The following is a 21,174-nucleotide window of genomic DNA, read 5'->3' as shown; positions in this document are numbered from 1 at the left end:
TAAACTTGCTCTAAGAGGTTCTATTATTAGAGTTAAAATCTTCATAGTGAGGCTAGAGAGATGGCTCAGCAGTGAAGAGCACACCTGCTCTTCCAAAGGACTTAGGCTTCAGTTCCAGCACCAGCATGGCAGCTTATAACCATCTGTAATTCTAGTCCCATCAGATCCAGTGCTCTCTTCCGACCTCTGCAAGCACCAGGGTTTTTTGTTTTGTTTTGTTCTGTTTTTGTTAGTGTATGTATGCATGTGTATATATATATGCAGGTAAAGCATCCATACACATAAATTAAAAAAAAACTTTAAAAGTTGGATGTGGTGGTACTCCCCTGTAATCCCAGCACTTGTGAAGCAGAGGCAGGCAGATTTCTGTCGGTCTGAGGCCTGGTCTACGTAGTGAGTTCCAGGGCAGCCAGGGCTATGTATAGAGACCCTGACTCAAAAAAAAAAAAAACCAACAAAAAAGCCTTATAGTGTTTCTATGACAACAGTACTTGCATCCATGTTTGTTCATTTTAGAAAATGTAAGGAAATTGCCCAGATTTGCTCAACTTCTGTGACAACAAAGATTCTTGATTCCATTGGTTCTTTTTTTAAATTTATTTATGTGCATTGGTGTTTTCCTTGCATATATGTTTGTGTGACAGTTTCAGATCCTCTGAAACTGTAATTACAGACAGTTGTGAGCTGCCATGTGAGTGCTGGGAATTAAACCCAGGTTCTCTGGAAGAACAGCCAGTGCTCTTAAATGCAGGGCCATCTCTTCAGCCCACTTCCATTGCTTCTTGATTTGTATTATATTATTTGGATTGTTTTCTGTATATTATCTGAGGCCCAACAGCTTTTCGTCTCCATCTAAACAGGTTCCTTGCTGAATGGATGGTCTATGGTTATCCCTCTGAAAATGTCTGGGAATTGGACTTGCAGCGCTTTGGAACCCTCCAGAGCAGCCGCACTTTTCTGCGCCACCGGGTCATGGAAGTCATGCGTAAGTGTACCTTTATTCTAATTATATTGCTATTGCACTCAGCAATCTCTCTGTCTCTCTGTCTCTGTCTCTCTCTCTCTCTCTTTTAATTTTTTTCCCCCAAGACAGGGTTTCTCTGTAGCTTTGGAGTCTGTCCTGGAACTAGCTCTTGTAGACCAGGCTGTCCTTAAACTCACAGAGATCCACCTGCCTCTACCTCCCGAGTGCTTGGATTAAAGGTGTGTGCCACCACTGCTTGGCTCCAGCAATCTTTTAGGTGGCCTGCTTTATCATTCAAGGTTTTCCCTTAGCTCTCTAATAACTGCTTTGAATTGGGTTTCTCATGTGGCTATTTCAGGTCTGAGGATAGGGATTCATGCCCCATTTGACCCTTAGGAACGTTTTCAGTTTATTAGACCATGCTTACCTCTAGGAATAGGAAGGCAGGATAGGATTTGCAGCTAGTGTGTAGCAGTGTTCTGTTCTGTGTGTTGCTAGCAAAACACCCTTTTCAGTTGACCTTGAGTACTGCCTCAATCTAGTTCTCTAGAAACTGCTAAGATGTCCTCCCAACCCCCACCCCACCTTTTCTTTCTTATGATATGGGGACTGAACTCCATAACCTCATGTAGGCTAGGCAAGTGTATATATCTGCCTCGGTCCTTTGCTTTGTTTTTGAGTTTTTACTTTGAGCAAGGGTCTTGCTAAGTTACTTCCCTAGTTAGTTTGCTGTTGTTGAGAAGAGACATTATGACCAAGATAACTTATTAAAGAAAGCATTTAACTGGGAGCATGCCTACATTTCAGAGGGGCGAGGAGCAGGGCAGCAGGCAGGATTGGTACTAGAGCAATAGCTGAGAGCTTACATGTTATTTGTAAGTTGGAGGCAGAGAGGAGGGACACTGCGCCTGGTGTGAGCTTTTGAAACCTCAAAACCCATTACCTAGTGACACCCTCCAACAAGGCCAGACCTCCTAATCCTTCCCAAAACGGTTCCACCAGCTGGGGACCTCACATTCAAATATATGAGCCTATGGGAATTTGAACCACAAGTTGCCCAGGCTTGGCTTGACTGGAACTCATTTAGTGGCCCAGGTAGTCCTTGAGTTCATTAACCACTCAGGTCTCTGGGATTGTAAACCGGTGCTGCCAGGCCCAGATGACAGATTATGCTTAATCTGTTCTAGCTCTGATTTACGATCTGAAGGTTCCCCGTTGGGACTTCCAGACTGGGAGGCAGTTACGTACATCTCCTCTTTATGACCGGCTAGATGCTCAAGGAGCCAGATGGATGGAGAAGCATGGATTTGAGAGGCCAAAGTACTTTGTTCCACCCAATAAGGGTAAGAAGTGTCTGTCTCTTTGAAACAGAATCTCACATTTTAGCCTAGAACTTTGTATTTTGGGTTGGCTTTGAGTCCTTATCAGTTCTCTTATTTCAACATCTTAAGAGCTGGGATTATAGGCATAAGCTACCACACTTGGCTTCATATGTGTGTGTTGTATGAATGTGTATCTAGGTGTATGTGAACTCTTGATTTGACCAGACATTGATGTCGAGTGTTTTCTCTATTGTTCTCCATCTCACTTTTTCAGATTTTCAGACAGATTTTCTCACTGAACCTGGAGCTCACTGATTGCCTAAACTGACTGGCCAGGAATGCTGGAATTATTGGAGTCCACTGCTATAGCTAGCTCTGTGTGTGTGTGTGTGTGTGTGTGTGTGTGTGTGTGTGTGTGTGTGTGTGTGAGAGACTGTGTGACTCAAACTCAGGTCTTCCTGCTTGCATAGGCACTTTAACTACTGAATCAATTCCTTCTATACCCCTTTTTAAAACTGGTAATTAGTAAGTGCATATAGCTAGAATATATTCCTGGGAGAGTTAAAAAACAAAGTCTTGTAGGCCATAACAAAATATATGGGGGATTCTTCAGTATCAAAACTCTTTCTTCCCACCTTGTTTTTTCCTGTTTTGTAGACCTTCTTGCCTTGGAACAGAGCAAGACTTTCTACAAGCCAGACTGGTTTGATATTGTGGAGTCTGAAGTGAAGTGCTGTAAGGAAGCTGTGTGTGTCATTGACATGTCTTCTTTCACAAAGTTTGAAATCACTGTAAGTATTTGGGAAGCAAAACAGCAGGGTGGGAAACATTCCCTACTTATTGAATGCTTGTTTTTTTTTCTTTTTTCATGTATTTTTATGTTTTTTTTTTTTTTAATTTCATGTGTATGGTCATTTTTTTTGAATGGATATCTATGCACCATGTGTACGCAGTGCCTGACAAAGCCAGAAGAGGGCACTGGAGTCCCCTGGGATTGGAGTTACAGATGTGTGAACTGCCAAGTGTGTGCTGGGAATTGACCCAGGTTCTCTAGAACAGCTAGTACTCTTAACTGCTGAGTCACCTCTCCAGGCCCTAAATGCCTATTTTGTTTTTCTTGTTTTTTTTGAGATAAGGTTTTTCTGTGTTGTCCTGGCTGTCTTAGAACTCGCTCTTAGACCAGGCTGACCTCTCATTCAGAGATCTGCCTGCTTTTGCCTCCTGAGTGCCACCCGCCCAGCAAAGATAAGTTTATATATATGAGTGTTCTGTCTGCATGTGAATCTGCACACCAGAAGAGGCTCACCGAATCCCATGAGACTGTAGTTATAGATGGTTGTGATCTGCCCTCTGTGCTGGGAATTGAACTCAAATCCTGGAAGAACAGTCAGTTCTCGTAACCACTGTGCCATCTCTCTAGCCCCCAAATGCCTATTTTTCAGCTGCTATTTTAAAACTGATTCAGGGGCTAGAGAGATGGCTCAGTGGTTAAGAGCACAGACTGCTCTTCCAGAGGACACGGGTTCAATTTCCAGCACCTACATGGCAGCTCACAACTGTCTGTAACTTAGGATCTTTACACCGATGCATATAAAATAAAAATTAAAAAAAAAACTGATTCTGAAAAAACTCTAGATTATTTTAGCGGTTTATCTGTATAATTGTATTTTTCATAAATTTTAGGTCCTATAACATAGTTTTTAATTCCCCTAGAATGTCCCATTTATCTTAAGTACCGAATGTTAACTTTGCTCATGGCTTCTTACAGAACAGTAAACTTGCTAATGTCATGTGGGTGTTGTGTCACTGAATTTTCTCAGCAAGGTGCAATTCTGGATGGTTATGCTGTTGGGTGATCCTGTGTTTACTGTCCTTGCCTGACCCCTTTCTTACAGTCCACTGGGGACCAGGCATTAGAAAGTCTGCAGTACCTTTTCTCCAATGACCTGGATGTGCCCGTAGGCCACATTGTGCATACTGGCATGCTCAATGAGTATGGAGGGTACGAAAATGACTGCAGCATTGCACGCCTGAACAAACGCAGGTGAGCTGAGCTTCCATCCCTTCTGCTCCCTCCATTAAACTGATACTTTAAGGGCTCTGGAAGCAGATCACTCAATGCTTCTCTGGAGCCCAAAGTCCTAGGGACTCAGAAACTATTTCATAAACTCCCATCTTAATCATTAGGCAGCTATAAATAAATCAGCAAAGGCAAACGGAAAGAAGAAACTCTTTTTAGGTGTGTGGCTCATACCTATAATGTCAGGGGTCTGAAGCAGGTTTACAAGTATAAGGCCAACTTGGGCTACATGACGAGTTCTGGGCTAGCTTGGTCTATAAAGTGAGACTGTCCAAGAACACAAAACAAACACAGAAATTATGTAGTAAAACTGGGTGTAGACGTATCTCCTACTAATAGGAGAGTATTCTTTATGAATGTTAATAAGTCTGTGTAATTTTGCCATTATTGGTATAGAATCTAGAATGGTGAAATAGCCCTCCTTGAAAAGTAAGAGATTATTTCCAAGAGTGTTTTCTGTGGGACTCTGAAACTACACGAGAACTTGATTGGTCCTGATTCTTCTTTGGCCTTTTGGTTTTGACTATTTTTTTTTATGGGGGGAATCTCATTTTCAGTTTCTTCATGATCTCTCCAACTGACCAGCAGGTCCACTGTTGGGCCTGGCTTAACAAATACATGCCGAAAGACAGCAACTTGCTGCTGGAGGATGTCACCTGGAAATATACAGGTAATCAGCCTTCTGTGGTCAGACAGTAAAGAAGCAGATATAGATTGTATTCTGTATTACATATACATTGCTTATATATAACTTTTACAAATGAGAATCAGAATTAGTGTTAAAGAGACATTCTAGGGCTGAAGTTCAGCAGTTAAGAGCACTTTCTGTTCTTGTAGAGAACCAAGGATTCTGTTTCCAACACCCATGGGACAGCTCACAACTGCTTGTAATCCCTGTTTCAGAGGATCCGATGCCCTCTTTTGGCACTCCATGTGTGCTTGCATATGTGTAGTACATATCATTCATGAAAGCAAAACACCCATAGATGTAAAAATAAAAATACCTTTGAGGCTGGGGAGAGATGTCTGTTAAGAGCACTGGCTGTTCTTCCAGAGCACCTGGTTCACTTACTCGCATCCATGTGGCATCTCACATCCAGCGTTCTCTTCTGGCTTCCACTGGCACTGCATACATGTAGTGCGCAGATATATGCAAAACCCCATGTGCATAAAGTATGCACACCTTAAGTCCCAACACTTGGGAGGTAGAGGTTGATGGATCTCTCTGAGCCTGAGGTCAGCCTGATGTACAAAGCAAGTTCCAGGATGGCCAGAGCATTATACAGAGAAACCCTGTCTCGAAACACCAATTCCCACACTTCCCCCTCTATCTTTAAAGGAAAACAAGCCTTTTTTTTTTTTTTTTGATAATTGACTGATTGACCTTTTTTTTGAGTTCCATCCCTGGGAGGCACATGGTGGAAGAAGACTGACTTGCATTCATCTATTTGAACCCATTCATCTCACCCAGGCCTTCATTCTCATTAGTAGCAATTATGATTAATTGTGTGCTTCTCGCTTGTTACACTACAGAACAGTCTTTTTTTTAAGATTTTTTGTTTATTATGTATATAATATTCTGCCTACATCTATCCTATAGGCCAGTAGAAGGCACCAGATCTCATTACAGATGGTTGTGAGTCACCATGTGGTTGCTGGGAATTGAACTCAGGACCTTTGGAAGAGCAGTCAGTGCTCTTAACCTCTCTAGCCCCGTACAGAACAGTCTTAAACACTGGTTGGTTTAACAGTCTTAAACTAGGCCACTCACGTGTAATTCTGTCTAGTGTGGGTAGACAGTTCTCCAGGTACTGATTTGGGATTGGGGCTATCTAATCTGCCACGTAGGAGGGAAAGAGAACTTTACAGTACTTGCTTATGGCCAGCCCTGGAAGTGTCCTCTTGGCTAGGCCTTGGTCTTATGACCCTAATCTCATTGCAGAGGAGACTATAAAATATGTCCTTCCTATCAGCTTGGGAGAAAAACCACACTAGCCAGGCTCTTCACACCTGCCAGTCAGTCAGCAGCTGCATTTCGCAGGTCTGTCAGCAGAGGTGTGTGCCTGAGCCCAGGGACTTGCCGTTGAACCTCAGGTCCCTAAGTAAAGGGACCTTGTAAACCTCACCAGCTCTAGGCCAGGTCCTAGGTGGATGCGATGCTTAGTGTTAATGCCAATTTGACAAAATCTAGAATCACCTGGGAGAGAAATATACATGCCTGTGGTGAATTGCAATATCAATTGAGGTAGAAAGAACCACCCACCGTGGGTGGCACCATTCCCTGATGTGGTGCCTGTTTTGTATAAATGGAGAAAGTGAATTAAGCAGTCATCAGGGTTCATTTGTCACTGTTTCCCAATTACAGATGTCATGTGACCAACTGTTTCATGCTTCTGATGCTTTTGACTACCTGATATGATGGACTGACTTTGAACTGTGAACTAAAATAACTCCTTTAAGTTGCTTTTGCCAGTGTATTTTATCACAGTAGTAGGTAAAGAAACAAAGGAAGAGACCTTTTGCGCTGGCTCAGCTGTTCCCCTGGAGAAGCTGGACATCTCTTGTTCTTTTCCATATAGCCCTCAATCTGATTGGCCCTCGGGCTGTGGATGTGCTATCTGAGTTGTCTTATGCCCCTATGACTCCAGACCACTTTCCAACTCTGTTCTGCAAGGTAGGTGCTAGTAATCTAAATTTATTGTTTGTGATGGGAATCTCATGTAGTGCATGCTGGTCTCCAACTTGTTACATAACTGAGGATGACTTTGTCCTTCTGATCTTGCCCAAGTGCTAGGACTGCAGGTGTGTATGGACTTGGTTTATATGGTGCTGAGAATCAAACCAATGGCTCCATATATGTTAGGCAAGCACTCTACCTACACCCCTAGCAGCAGGAATTCTGTTTAAATGTTAGAGATTATTTCTTTTATAATGGTGGCAGGTTCTTTTTTTGAGGCAGGGGCGGGTATTTTAAGACAGAGTTTCACTGTAGCTTTGGGACCTGTCCTGGAACTAGCTCTGTAGACCAGGCTGGTCTCGAGCTCACAGAGATCCACCTGCCCCTGCCTACCGAGTGCTGGGATTAAAGGCGTGCGCCACTACTGCCTGGCTAAGATATTCTTTGAAGTATATTTAGTTTATTTGAATGTCAGATTTGTACGTTTATTAGTTTCTGTAGCAGTTGGATTAAACTTTGAAGTAAGATGTGGACAGTGAACACGAAAAGATAAAGGTAAATGAATGCCCACTGAGGTCAGACTCTTTGCCTGGCAAATGCCATCTCTTGTCAGAATCCTGTGAAAGAGACTTGTTTCAGTGCTGTCACAGGTGTACCACTTCTCTTCATGGAGCAACAATTTTATCAGTGAACTTTTCAAGGCAGCTGAGCAGCTGTAACATAGGATCTGAATCTCTGTCCTGGAGTAGATGGATTGTATTCTGTGGGCATTATCCTTTGTGTGGCAGATGCCCAAAGTTTGCTTGCAGAGTTCCCAGAGAAGACTCTTGATTAGTCTTTATTGTTATTGATACTACTTGGCTAACTCAAGTGTATTAACAAGATTTGGTAAAGAAAAATATTTTGTACTTAGCAATGACTGTGCCACCTCTTCTCACTATCAGGTTATCTGAAACTGGAAGTGGTAGTATTCATAAGCGGAGATGTGGAGGCTGTGCTCCATTTTCAGGACAAAATGCATTCCTTGGCCTATATCTCTGTTAGGATTCAACAGGGTGGGCACTGACAGGGTTCCCCCAGCACTGAGTCTCCTGACTAGCATGAGGGACGAGTGCTGACTGCTTGCTTTTTCTTTGCAGGAGATGAGTGTGGGCTATGCAAATGGGATCCGCGTGATGAGCATGACTCACACAGGAGAGCCGGGGTTCATGCTGTATATCCCCATAGAGGTAAGAGGGCTCCGTCTTCCTGTTTCAGGGCAGGGCTACCAGTTTCCCAAAATTCTTTAGCACTGCCACAAGTGGGTTTATCGTTTTTAGCAGTTAATGCTGAAGAGAGACGTCATTTTATAACTAAGAATTTGAGGGAGCACAGGATGTCCACATTCTTTCTCAGCATCCACATGATAGCTCACGACCATCTTGTATCCCTAGTTCTGGGAAATAAGCTGCCCTCTTCTGAACTCTTGGGCACCAGACACACACAGTACACATGCATATAGGCAAAGCACTCATGTACATGGAAGAGAAATAAAATGTTTAAATATTTAAAAAAATAAAAACTTGGCTGGGGATGTAGCTCAGTAGACTGTTTTACTAGCATGTAAATCCTTGATTTGATCTCCAGCACTGTATCAACTGGTATGTATGGTAGCACATGCCCATAATCCCAGCACTTGAAGGTAGAAGCAGCCCAAAAGTTAAACACTAACATTTTTCTCAGTTTAAAACTTATGAAATTATAGATTAAAAACTGACCATCTTCATCTGATTAGTTCCCATCAACTAACAAGAGCCTGCTGCAGTAGTAGTATTTTAACTAATTTCTAATCAATAATTTTGATGCATATGCAAAGTTCTTAGCACTTTTTGAGTTACTTTTTTGTTTGATTTGAGATAGGGTTCCTCTGTAGTCCTGGAACTTGTTCTATAGACCAGGCTGGCCTCGAACACAGAGATCAGCCTGCCTCTGTTTCCCCAGTGCTGGGATTAAGGTGTGTGTTACCTGCTTATGACTTTGTTATTTTAATGGGTCTGTATTATAGCCCAGACTGGCCTAGAACTCATGTCCTGGTGTCTCTACCTCCTGAGTGCTAGGGTTATGGATGTATACCACACATCTATATGCCTGATTATGCCAGTTACAATTAAATTTCCCTATGAATGAAGCAGAATGAAATTGAAAGTCAGTCTGCAGAGCTGACAGTCTTTCCATCATCATCTGCCTTCTTGCTTCTGAAACTGGACTGTCTTTTCTGGAGCACTCATTTCTGCTAGTCTTGGAACGTGGCTAGCTAAGCTGCTGCTTTGCTGCCTAATACTTAGCTTTCTTCCTGGCATGTTCTTCCATAAAGACATCTCTAAGCTCACTACTGTTCCCTCCCAGGCCTCACATCATCCCCTCCCAACACACACGTTATGATTTTTTATTTTCAAATGTATGTAAATGTACCTTAATTTCTGTGTGTTGCACATGTGTGTGCTGGGACCTGAGGAGGCCAGAAGGGGGTGTGAGATTCCCTGGAAGTGGACTCACAGGTAGTGGTGACCTGATGAAGTTTTGGAAGCACAAGTGCTTTTAACTGCTGAGCAATCTCCCCATCATTCATACCACTTTTTTTGTTTGTTTTTTGTTTCATTAAGACAGGGTCTCACAGGGGCTGGAGAGATGGCTCAGAGGTTAAAAGCACTGACTGCTCTTCCAGAGATCTTAAGTTTAATTCCCAGCAACTGCATGGTGACTCATAACCATCTCTAATGGGATCTGATGTCCTCTTCTGGCATGCAAGTGTACATGTAGAGCACTCATACATAAAATATAAATAAATAAAATTAAAAAAAAGATAGGGTCTCCCAATATAGCTCTGGATGTCTTGAGCCTCACAATATAGAACAGTCTGGCCTTGAACTTTCAGAGACCTCTTGCTTCTGCCTTCTGAGTGCTGGGATTAAAGACATGTGCTACACTGTCCAGCCACATCACTTTCTGAAATCTGTCTTCGTTCCTGTGTCCTGGGATTTCCTTGTATAGTTTTTATATTCCATCACTCAAGGAAGTAGGTTTCACACAACAAGTCATACTAGGTGTTTCCTTTGGAGTTTTTTGGTCATATCTTTGTCCTTTGACCATGCTACCTCCCCATCTCCCATCCCCCAGGACCAGGTCTGGCTTTGTAGCCCAAACTGGCCTCAAACTCTGTCTTGTATCAACCTGGGCCTGTACCCACCGTATCAGGCTTCCTGTCTTACACTATAACGAACTATTTAATTTAGGCAGTATGTTTGGGGGAGGGTCTGTGTCATAGTACATGCTGGAGGTCAAAGTTTTTTGTTTTTTGTTTTGATTTTCGAGACAGGGTTTCTCTGTAGCTTGTGGTTCCTGTCCTGGCACTAGCTCTTGTAGACCAGGCTGGCCTCGAACTCACAGAGATCCACCTGCCTCTGCCTCCTGAGTGCTGGGATTAAAGGCGTGCACCACCACCGCCCGGCTTGGAGGTCAAAGTCGATCATTTATTTATTTTTGGTTTTTTTTTGGAGACAGGGTTTCTCTGTATAACAGTCCTGGCTGTCCTGGAACTCACTTTGTAGACCAAGGTGGCCTCAAACTCACTGAGATCCACCTGCCTCTGCTTCCCAAGTACTGGGGTTAAAGGTGTACACTGCCAATGCCTGGCAAAGTTGATAAGTTTTTGAGAATCGGTTCTCTCTTATCACTTTGTGGGATCCAGGGGTCAAACTAACATAGAGGCCCCAATACCCCAGCCACTGAGCCTGATCTTTTGTATCAGTTTAGTTGTTCATTTCCTACCCTGTCACACACACACTTCTTGGGGCTTATTTCGGTTAACAGTTTGAATATGGATCACCACTGGAGGATAAGTTAAGGTGGAAAATTGGGTATTTTGCCTGTATGTATACACAGTGCCCATGGAGTTCTGAAATGGGTATTAGGTCTCCTGGGATTGGAGTTAAAGATGGTTGTAAGCTGCCATGTGAGTGCTGGGAATTGAACCTTGGTCCTCTGCAAGAGCAGCAAATGCTCTTAACTGCTGAATCATCTCTCCAGCCCCTCTAGGTACTTTTTGTACATGATACTTTTTTCTAGATTGTCATTTGATACATGGTATGAGGTGGTTTTTGCATGTATATTACCCAGAATTGAACCAAGGGCCATGTGTACACTAGGCAAGTAGTCTACCACCAAGTCTGTAACTGTTAGGAAAACTGTCTCCAAACTGAGCTATATGTCTTCAGCAGCTTCAAGGTTTTATTTTAAAATATGAATGTATTTGTTCAGAATCAGCTGTTAATAATGAAATCTGTTTCCTGCAGCCTATCCAAGGATCCTCGGGATGCACCATTCCAATTAGTCAGAAAGTACACTGGTTGCTAACTTTCCTTCTCTTCATATAGTATGCTCTGCATGTCTACAATGAGGTCATGAGTGTTGGACAGAAGTATGGAATCCGGAATGCTGGGTATTATGCTCTTCGAAGTCTCCGAATTGAGAAGTTTTTTGCCTTCTGGGGACAAGACTTAAACACCCTCACCACTCCCATGGAATGTGGAGGAGAGTCTCGTGTGAAGTTAGAGAAGGTATTATTTTTTCAGATCCCCCTTTGTGCCTCTCAGCTGAGCAATGTGATTTGTCTAATAAGGAAAATCAGGAAAGACAGGAAAGTGCTGGCATCAGGTAAATCACAAGGAGGAGAGGAGACACTGGGATGCTCATCTTCCCGTGGAATACACTTGCTTACATATCTTACTGCCCAGAGGGTGGAGGACACTGGCATAGGTTTTAGTTGATTGTGGTCATTCATTAATGTACCACAAGTTAGTCATCTTACAGCCAGCTTTTTTTCTTCAAATATATTTTTAACTTTTAAATTATGTGTATACATGTGTATCTGTGTGAGGTGTATGCATTTGAGTGCAGTTGCCAAAAGAGAGCACTGGGTCCTCTACAAAAACCACATATTTTTAACTTCTGAGATTTCTCTCCAGCCCTAGGCATTTATTATTATTATTATTATTTATTTATTTTTTTAGAAAACTGTAGTTCAAGAGATTATTATATGAATTCTTTCCCGCCTCTGAACCTCATCCAGTGTCCTGCCCCTTGGCTTCTCAGAAGCCAAGTTTGTGTTCTATAGTGTAAGCATGGCACAAGTTTGCACCTTGCTTTATTCACAGCAATGTATTTAAGCTGTTCCCTGTTAGTATACCTGTAGTTTGTTTTCTTTCTTTTCTGAGACAGGGTCTCACTATGTAGTCCTGACTGGTCTGGAACTTCCTATGTAGACCAGGCTGTCCTTGAACTCAGAGATCCACCCCAGCCTCTCTACCTCTCAAGTGCTGAGATATAAGGTGTGCGCCATCATGCCCAGCTATATAGTATTCCCCTTTGGCCACTGCATATAACTAGATGTAAAAAAGTACATGCAGGGCTCGAGAGATCGCTCAGAGGTTAAGGACACTGACTGCTCTTCCAGAGGTCCTGAGTTCAATTCCCAGCAACCACATGGTGGCTCACAACCATCTGTAATGAGATCTGGTGCCCTCTTCTGACATGCAGTCATACATGGAGGCAGCACACTGTACTGTATACATAATAAAATCTTAAAAAAAAAAAGAATATTTCTAAAAAAAAAATACTTAAAAAAAGTATATACATTTTTTTGTGCCACGAAAGTGTTAATAACTTATTAAAATGATGTGTATTTTAATTAGAGATAATTACTATTAAGTTTGTTCATCTGTATATATAAGTATAAACACTGATATATATAGATGCATGGACTTTGAGTTGGAAATACACCAAGGTTACCTCTAACTCAGGATTCTAGGTTTGTGTGATAAGAACCTTACCTGCTGAGCCATCTTGACATTCCCCTAGCAAGTATTCTTGATTAATTTTTCAATATTCCATTTCTATTAATTTGTGTATTACCATGAGGCTGTGGCCTACTGGTAAGGTTCCAGATTCTTCTCCTTTGGTAGCCACATGGCCTCTGCCTGACTCTGCCTTCTTGCACCCTACATTAAGTTTAGTTTTCCCACCTAGCTCTATTCTGCCCTGCCATAGGCCAAAGCAGTTGCTTTATTAACCAGTGGTAATAAAACATATTCACAGCATACAGAGGAGAGTCCCATACCAGAGATCCATTCAAAGAAGCGTGCACTTTTGCTGTTACCAAAGCTCATCTGGTATCTCTGTTGTGGATGCAGATTTTCACAGTGCCTCAGACATCGTTTTCCAAAAGCTAGCAGGAGTGAAGGGTATATACGTGTGTGCATCTTTCCATTGCACGTACCTGCTGCTCCCCACCTTCACATGCCAAGAACTGTCGTGGAGACTGGTATCTCAGGCTTTCTCCCCTTTTCTTTCTAGGGCATAGATTTCATCGGTCGGGATGCCCTGCTGCAGCAGAAGCAGAATGGGGTGTATAAACGCCTTGCTATGTTCATCTTGGATGACCACGACACAGACATAGACTTGTGGCCTTGGTGGGGAGAACCCATTTACCGGAACGGGAAGTATGCTGGCAAAACCACCAGTAGTGCCTATAGCTACACTCTTGAGCGCCATGTATGCCTGGGTTATGTACACAATTTTTCTGAGGACAATGGGGAAGAACAGGTGGTGACAACGGATTTCATCAACCGAGGAGAATATGAGATCGACATTGCAGGACATCGGTTTCAGGCCAGGGCCAAGCTCTACCCTGTCACCTCCTTTTTTACTCACAAGCGTAGAAAGGATGATGTGGAGCTGAGTGACTTTCATGGGAAGTAATGCCAAGACACTGTCCCTTCCTCCCATTCTCTCACCATGAGGAGCATCATTCTGGGAGCTTTTTCCTTCGTCCCTGTCTTCTTACTGAAGGTATCTTTGTCCCCTTGCTTTTCAGATTGACCTACTTTAAACATTTTCCTTGAAAGCCTTTTTTTGTCCTCCCATTTCCTTTTCATTTGCTGTTACCCCTCCTCACAATCCAGGCTCTTCTCACCCCTCCAGCAGGCCAGTCCCACAGTGAAAAGCAGGAGCTACTTGTGGAGTTAAGGTGACAAGCTGATTTTTAGATTCATCTTAAGGCAAGTTGGTATTATTTCTTAGGGCAGAATCCAACTCCCCTGGGCTGGGGTTCTTGGAGTAATCTGCCAATTTTGGTAGATTACTGTGTGTCTGCTATAGCCCTGGGAATAGCTTATATTTTAAGAGGCAGATGATTCTATTCCACTGTGCTGTAGGGTACCACCTGATACCTCTTAACCATCTACCTCACTGATAAGAGGGATTGCATGGACACTGCCTGCTCTGTGGAAGGGACAAGTAGTTAACCTGGTCCCCAGCCCTCCGACTTTTTCTTAGATGTTTAGGCCAGGGCCACCTGTCTGCAATATTATTTCTGCTATTTTGTATGAGGTTGTTTGTTTTTTAGCTGAGTAAACAAGTGTGCCAGTATTCGAAAGGAAAAACAAACAAAACAAAACCCATGTGCCTTTTGTGTTGCTTTTCCCAGCAGGAGCAGGATGAACTCCAAGGCTGAGAAGTTGTTGCTTTTCTGTCAGCTACTCATAGGTCAGCTAGCTATCCTTGATTTTCTTCAGATGGCTTCCAGCCTCACTGTGCCTTGTGTAGTTTGCCCGTGACCTCAACATTCATTCCTATCCCTTTAGAAGAGAGAGGATTGTGTGGGTTGTCTTGGGTGAGGAAGTAAACCATGCTGTTCATAATGCGTTCCAGAGAGCTACCAGAGCCTCAGGCTTCCCACGGCTGGCATGAACAAAGCCACGTACAGATGGCCATTGAGAGCTGTAAGTACAATGCTCTTCTTTCCCGGCTCCTCACTCTGGCCCCATAGAACCTCTGGAATGGAAGTGCCTGGAGTACTCACCAAATGTGCACCTCACATTTCAAGGGTACTGCTGTTTTCTTTCTGTGATACGGTTTCTCATTGGAGTTCAGGTTGGCCTCAAATTTGCAGTGATCTTGCCTGAGTCTCCTGAGTACTAGGATTTCAGGTGGGGGAAGGATGTTTTCTGAAGGTGAAGCTTGGGTGGCAGGCTGTGCTATATAACACCAGCACTTAAATTTTCTTCTATATACAAACTGACCTAGTCTGCACTTGAGAACCTTTAATTCGACTGTAGTTCTCAGTAACTTGGAAACATTGGTTCTGCTAGATTTATATTACTAGAAACCTTTCATTTCATTAGAGCACCTCAAAAATCTCAAGTGTTTCTTTGTCATTTCTGTGGAACCTGTTATCTACTCACTGGTTCTTTTTATACATTGCTTGCTATTTTCTCCAGCTAGGCCACTCTATTTGGCTTCTGAGAAGATTTTAACTGACTTATTAAAGGGCACACGATTAGAATTTGGTGTGAAGGGAAATTGCTATTTTGGAGAAAATGTGTATAACTCCGCTAGAAAGCTGAGTGCAGCAGCAGCAGCAGCGAGCTGTTGAGATCAAGAGCAGCCCTGGCTGACCTGTGAAGATGAAAGTAGAGATGCACAGCTCCAGGGTCTGTGCTCTGAAATATGCTTGTAAGGCTGCACAGAGTGAAAGCTGCCTTCAAATTGAATACAGATTTTGAGCAAACTTGCCCTTTTAACTTTTGGAAGTGTTACCACTTAAGTTCCAAATTGGGGCAGGGGGCCTTCCAAAATAGTAATAGTTTAAAATTGGGCGTCATCAAGAGTATTTTCAGCATAGACTGATTTCTTCTCTGTACTTCTTAATCTCTTGTTACTTAATTAGCTGTCCTTTCTAAGTAGGAAGGAAAGTGCTATATTTAAAATTCTATAGCAACTTTTGGGCTGGAGAGATGGCTTAGAGGTTAAGAGCACTGGCTGCTCTTCCAGAGGTCCTTAGTTCAATTCCCAGCAATCTGTATGAGATATGGTGCCCTCTTCTGGCCTGTAGGAGTATGTGCAGAAAGAACCCTGTACGCATAATCAATTGATCTTTTAAAAAATTATAAACAAAATTATATAGCACCTTTCTTAGTGTTCAGCTAGAAGTCCTGGCTGTTGCTGATATCAACTTCTGAGCTTACCGACAGTGCTTGTCTTGCTAGGAAGGCCTGAGAGTGGGGCACACAGGGCTGTTTTGAAATGCCTTCTCGGGGGAGGGTCATGGGCCTGTTCCTTCAACTGTGAGTAGGCACTGGATTTTGAGTTGCCACTTGTTTACTGTGTACCCCAAAACAAGCTTATATTTGGCACTAAATGCATCCTTAGAATTTCTCTTGGCCATTCAAACATAAGTAATTGCAAATCTGCTCCCCCCTCCCCATTTTGCTCTGATATAAGTGCTTTAAATAGACTGTTCTCTTCTACTAAGCCTGCAGCTTTTCCTGTGCTTGGTGTCATAAACACCATTTAACCTGAAACACCCGATCCCCTCCCCCAGTGTTGATAGAGCATTCTGGGCTCCTCAGGAGTAAATAAATACAGGTGTTAACAGAAATGCTAGTCTAGAGCAGTGGCACTCAATCCCATTGGGGTCACCTAAGACCATCGGAAAACAGACATTTACATTGCAATTCATAACAGTAACAAAATTACATTTATGAAGTGGCAATGAAAATAATTTTATGGTTGGGGGTCATTATGACATGAGGAACTGTATTAAATGTTCACAGCATTGGGAAGGTTGAGAACCACTGGTCTAGAGGCATAATTGAAAATCCAGGAAAAACAATCGCTGTACATCCTAAGTTGTGAGACATTTTGTGACAGTACAGTTTGGGGAGCCAGTTAGCTTAAGGGAATGTAAACACTTCAGCTTTAGATGACAGATTCTCTGGAATAATCTGTTGTCACATCTACTTACCAGAGATGAGGAGTTCCATGTTCTCTTCTTTGATTTATAGTAGCAATTAAATCTCTTTGAACAAGGTAACAAATTATATTGAAGACCTAGGATTGGGAGTTTCCTGTGAGCCTTGAAATATGAAGATATTCTTTTCTCTTAGTTGTTCATTACACAAAGCCTGTTTCTCAGTACTTCCGTAGCCATCTGAAATACACTCAAGCTTGTAACAGTTCCCTTCTGTGACACAGGTACTGAACTTAGAAGAAGGGACAAGGAAGAATGGCGTAATTAGTCTTAATTGTGAGCACACTCACTGACTTTAGTTCTTCCCTGGGTCCCAGGACACAGGATCATTAACACAGCACTAAACCCTAGCTTCAGTCTGGTCTCCAAGAGCCCATTTCTGTAGCAGTAGAGTGCAGCCCCTTGTTGGGAAGAACACTAGCTCTGGCCTGTCTCTACGCCTAATGTGTTCCGGGCTGCTGTGTCTGAGAAAAGTAACTAGATACGAAAAATGAATTTATGAACTTTAGTATTCTACTGCTCTGCTTTTGGATCTGGTTGGCAGTGGCAGTATGAATTAACAGATAGCAGGAACTGCTAAAGGTTTGCTTTGTTTCACTGGAGACTCACAGCTTTGGTTTTCTGGTTGCTAGCGTCTGGGAAGACCTTCACTGTCCTTGTGAGAATTGTATGCCTTCCAGTGTTGGCACTAGCCCTGGAAGCCTGTCATGGTAGAGCAGTTGCACTACCCCGTTTGCAAGGGTGGACTACAAATTTCACCCATCTATCTCTTACTTCTTAGCCGAGGTTTATAACATTTAGGGCAGAGAAGAATGACTTGTCATTTTTTATTTTCTGCATCCCAACACCTCCACTTCACAATGTTGATAGATAAGTAGCATAGTATCAACACAGCACAGGTCCATCTCGTCCTTATGTCTGTAGACACAGAGTGAGCATCAGCCAGTGAGTAGGAGAGTGTCTGAGCTATAGCTGTGCCCTGTGCGCATGTCAGAAATGGTAAGTGAGCTGGGGCCTCTTCTCCCTCTGCCTGCACTTCTTTTGGTCTCCCAGGTGCTGATCTGTAAGCCCCCATTTTCATGCAATACGGGGCTTGCTTCTGCAGTTCCCCAACAATACCAACACACTTGTTCTTCACAAGAAATGAGTGTTTCACACATCTTTCTTTTCTTAGTATGTTAAACTTCAGCATTTTTTCTAAGACTCCTGACCTCTCTAAGCAGTTGTCTACATCTGAATTATATATTTTTCCTCATATTTGATTCACCTGTTTTTATTCTTTGCAGACATCTACCTCCTTGTCTGGTCTGTGAGGTTTAGATTACAAGAGGAGGGGGAGTTATCTTTATCATTTTCAAAAGATTTATGCCAGGATTTCCTTTGCACACTAAGAGCTGAAGCTTGCTTGGAATACTCCTCTCAGCCTAGGTCTAGTGCCTTACTCTCCAGTAGTGGACTGGGGTAGGAAGGAAGAATGTTCGGTCTGGGTTCTCACCCCCCCCCCCTTCCTCAGGGTAGTCGGTGTGGGGTGGAAAGTGCATAGCTCATCTCACTGAAAGCTTCTCTCAGTTCACACTTAACTCTCCGGTCAGTGCTTAAGACATGAACATCATTGTAATCACCATAAAGTTCTGTCCATTTGCATGTAGTGTGGCTCCCTTGGCTCCCTCCTGTCCCTGTGTAGTGTCAGTGTGTGGTCCTGAGGACGCTCTAGATAGCAGAGTAAATAAGACCTTTTCCCAAGAGCAGATTCAGCTGACTTTGGACACATAGGGTGGGTAACTGCACTTCATGGCCAGAATTATTTCTGGATGGCTGGATTTGAGATTTTCTTTTCATGTATTAGGTATATAAATGAATAAAAATGTTTTCATTAACTATTTCTGTGTCCATTTGTGAAATGTCCTTTAACTTGGTTACAACATGGTATTTGCCTGCCTTCTCAAAGGATAACACTGTTCATAAAACCATTTACATCTGTGATAAGGGGTTTAAACATAACCCCACTACCACATACATGTAAGCAAACCCATGTTCATGTAAAAGAGGAACAGAGGGCACTAGCCAGCTGTAGAGATGGCCAATATCAAAATTCTAAAATGATGTAGGCAAAACCTAAATGGGCCCAGGCTTGCAAAATTTCTCTGTAGGGAGTAGGTGACTGAAGTGATGTCTGATGTTGTGGGGACAGAAGTAGATGCGTCACTTGCTGTCCCCCTCTCCTCCACTATTGGTTCTCCTTTTTAAGTTCCAGAAACCTTGCATGACTGACGTCAAGATTTGTCCTCAGTGGTTTCTCAGAACAATGGTAAACTTGGGTACACACAAGAGGATTGCTTGGAGAGACAGCTCTGAGATTAAGAGCACTTACTATGAGGAGGCCTAACATCAGTGTAGCCATGACAGGCTGCAGACCAACAGTTGAGACTGGGCCTCACCACTGCAATAACCGGGAAAAGCCACAGATTGTACTCTGCAGGGGGCCAATCAGAATTGAGAGTACTACTAGATGCTCCAGAACATTAAGGATAGTTTACCTAACTTGTATATAGGTTACCAATTTCCTTGTAGTAATGCCAGTACCAATCCCTGTTTGACAAGGGTCAAACTTCACTCATCCTGCCTAATCAGTTCAACCCTCATCTGGATCCAGAATTCCCCTACCGCCCCATCCTTTACTCCTTAAAATCCCGCCTTAGCTGAGCTTAATGCTCTTCCTAATCCAACCTGTGAGAACAGGAGAGCTCAATTTAAGCTGACAATAAAGGCTCTTTGCTTTTGCCTATGATTTCAGACTCCTGGTGGGCTCTGGGGGACTCATGATGCAGGCATAACAACTCTATATATTTCTGTGCATCATGTCTGCCTAGTACTCGAAGAGGCCAGAATGAGGGCAGCAGATCCCCTGGGACTACAGTTAAAAGCAGTTGTGTTTGAGTTCTGGGGACTGAACTGCTGTCCTCTGGAAGGAAGAGCAGCCATTGCTTTCAACCAATGAGCTATCTTTCCAGCCCACACTTTCTGATCATGGAGAGGTCCCAGCACCCACATGGCCTCTTACAACTCCCTGCAAATCCAGGTCCAAGGGATCCAGTAACTTCTGACCTCTGCAGACACCAGGTATGCACAGGGTACACATACATACTGGCAGAGAAAATACTCATGCCTTATGCCCATCACCCCTCCCCCATCTGTTTTGCTTTTTCAAGACAGGGTTTCTCTATAGCCCTGGCTGTCCTCAAACTCAGAGATCCACCTGCCTCTGCCTCCCAAATGCTGGTATTAAAGGTGTGCACCAGCAACGCCCAACTCTATCCTTTTTATTTTTGTGTGAATGTGGGTATATGAATGCTGTGTGGAGGTTGGAAAACAGCAACAGACCTAAAACGGCTATGTGAGCATGACAGGTTGGGGTTAGATATATTACCTGAATACCAGTTTCCTCCAAAGTCCCGAGGCTCCGTAAGGGTCAGCATGTTCCAAGCCAGGCAGTAGAGGCTCCTACCTCCCCAAGGATATATTAGCAGTTAAGGCCACCGAAGAGACACGCCAACCTGTCCAAGTGCCTATAAATTGTGTGGTGGGCACACGCCTACATCTTGTTATATAGGAGTTTGAACTTCTCCGGCCCACACCTCCCCTGTGCTGTGCTACTGCATTTGGTTCTAGATCCCTGATTTTTGACACGAATCGAGTGTTCCACCCCTGCCCCATTTATTCCCTTATCCTTTCCCTCCTTAAAGACAGGTCTCACCTGACAGTGGTGCACACACTGTTAATTCCCAACACCTGGAAGACAGACGGGTAGTGAGGTCAGCCTGGTCCACAGAGTGAGTTCAAGGACAACCAGGGCAACACAGAGAAACTCTGTCTTGAAAAAATAGTAGGAAAAAAACCCCCAAAAAACAAAAAAGGGTCTCATGCATCCCAGGCTGGGTTCTAGCTCCTTGGATGTAGCCAAGGATGACCTAGAGCTGCAGTTCTTAACCTTCCCAATGCTGTGACCCTTTAACACATACACTTCATGTTGTGGTGGCCCCAACCACTAAATTATTTTTGTTGCTACTGCATAACTGATCTTTCTGTTATGAATTGTAATTAAATATTTTTTGAGAGAGAGGTCTACAGGGACTAAGGAGCCTCGACCCACAGTTTGTGAACCTCTGGTCTAGGGCTTTGGCTCCTGCTGCCTGTACCTCCTGAGAGCTGGGACTGCAGGTGTGTGACACTTGCTGTATGCACTGCTGGGAACCAGCATCAGCGCTCCAACCATTTAAATCACAT

The 21,174-nt window shown here is 43.3% G+C and overlaps 1 protein-coding gene across 2 annotated transcripts in view; it reads left to right on the top strand.

The window, feature by feature from the left end:
* The window catches only part of Pdpr (pyruvate dehydrogenase phosphatase regulatory subunit), a 36,820-nt gene extending 18,050 nt beyond the window's left edge, over positions 1 to 18,770 (top strand). For both annotated transcript variants that reach the window (XM_075977313.1, XM_075977314.1), the window contains exons 10-18: positions 861 to 985; positions 2,152 to 2,307; positions 2,944 to 3,077; positions 4,182 to 4,330; positions 4,924 to 5,036; positions 6,946 to 7,040; positions 8,183 to 8,272; positions 11,456 to 11,638; positions 13,434 to 18,770. In XM_075977313.1, the coding sequence (XP_075833428.1) occupies positions 861 to 985; positions 2,152 to 2,307; positions 2,944 to 3,077; positions 4,182 to 4,330; positions 4,924 to 5,036; positions 6,946 to 7,040; positions 8,183 to 8,272; positions 11,456 to 11,638; positions 13,434 to 13,838 (1,450 nt within the window). In that variant the 3' untranslated portion in view covers positions 13,839 to 18,770. The remainder of the gene's footprint in view (positions 1 to 860; positions 986 to 2,151; positions 2,308 to 2,943; positions 3,078 to 4,181; positions 4,331 to 4,923; positions 5,037 to 6,945; positions 7,041 to 8,182; positions 8,273 to 11,455; positions 11,639 to 13,433) is intronic.
* The last annotated feature ends 2,404 nt before the right edge of the window (positions 18,771 to 21,174 follow it).

This window comes from Microtus pennsylvanicus, chromosome 6 (assembly GCF_037038515.1).
Source record: "Microtus pennsylvanicus isolate mMicPen1 chromosome 6, mMicPen1.hap1, whole genome shotgun sequence".
Taxonomy (NCBI): domain Eukaryota; kingdom Metazoa; phylum Chordata; class Mammalia; order Rodentia; family Cricetidae; genus Microtus; species Microtus pennsylvanicus.
The sequence above is the reverse complement of the archived record's forward strand: the minus strand, read 5'-3'. Positions and strand labels throughout refer to the sequence as shown.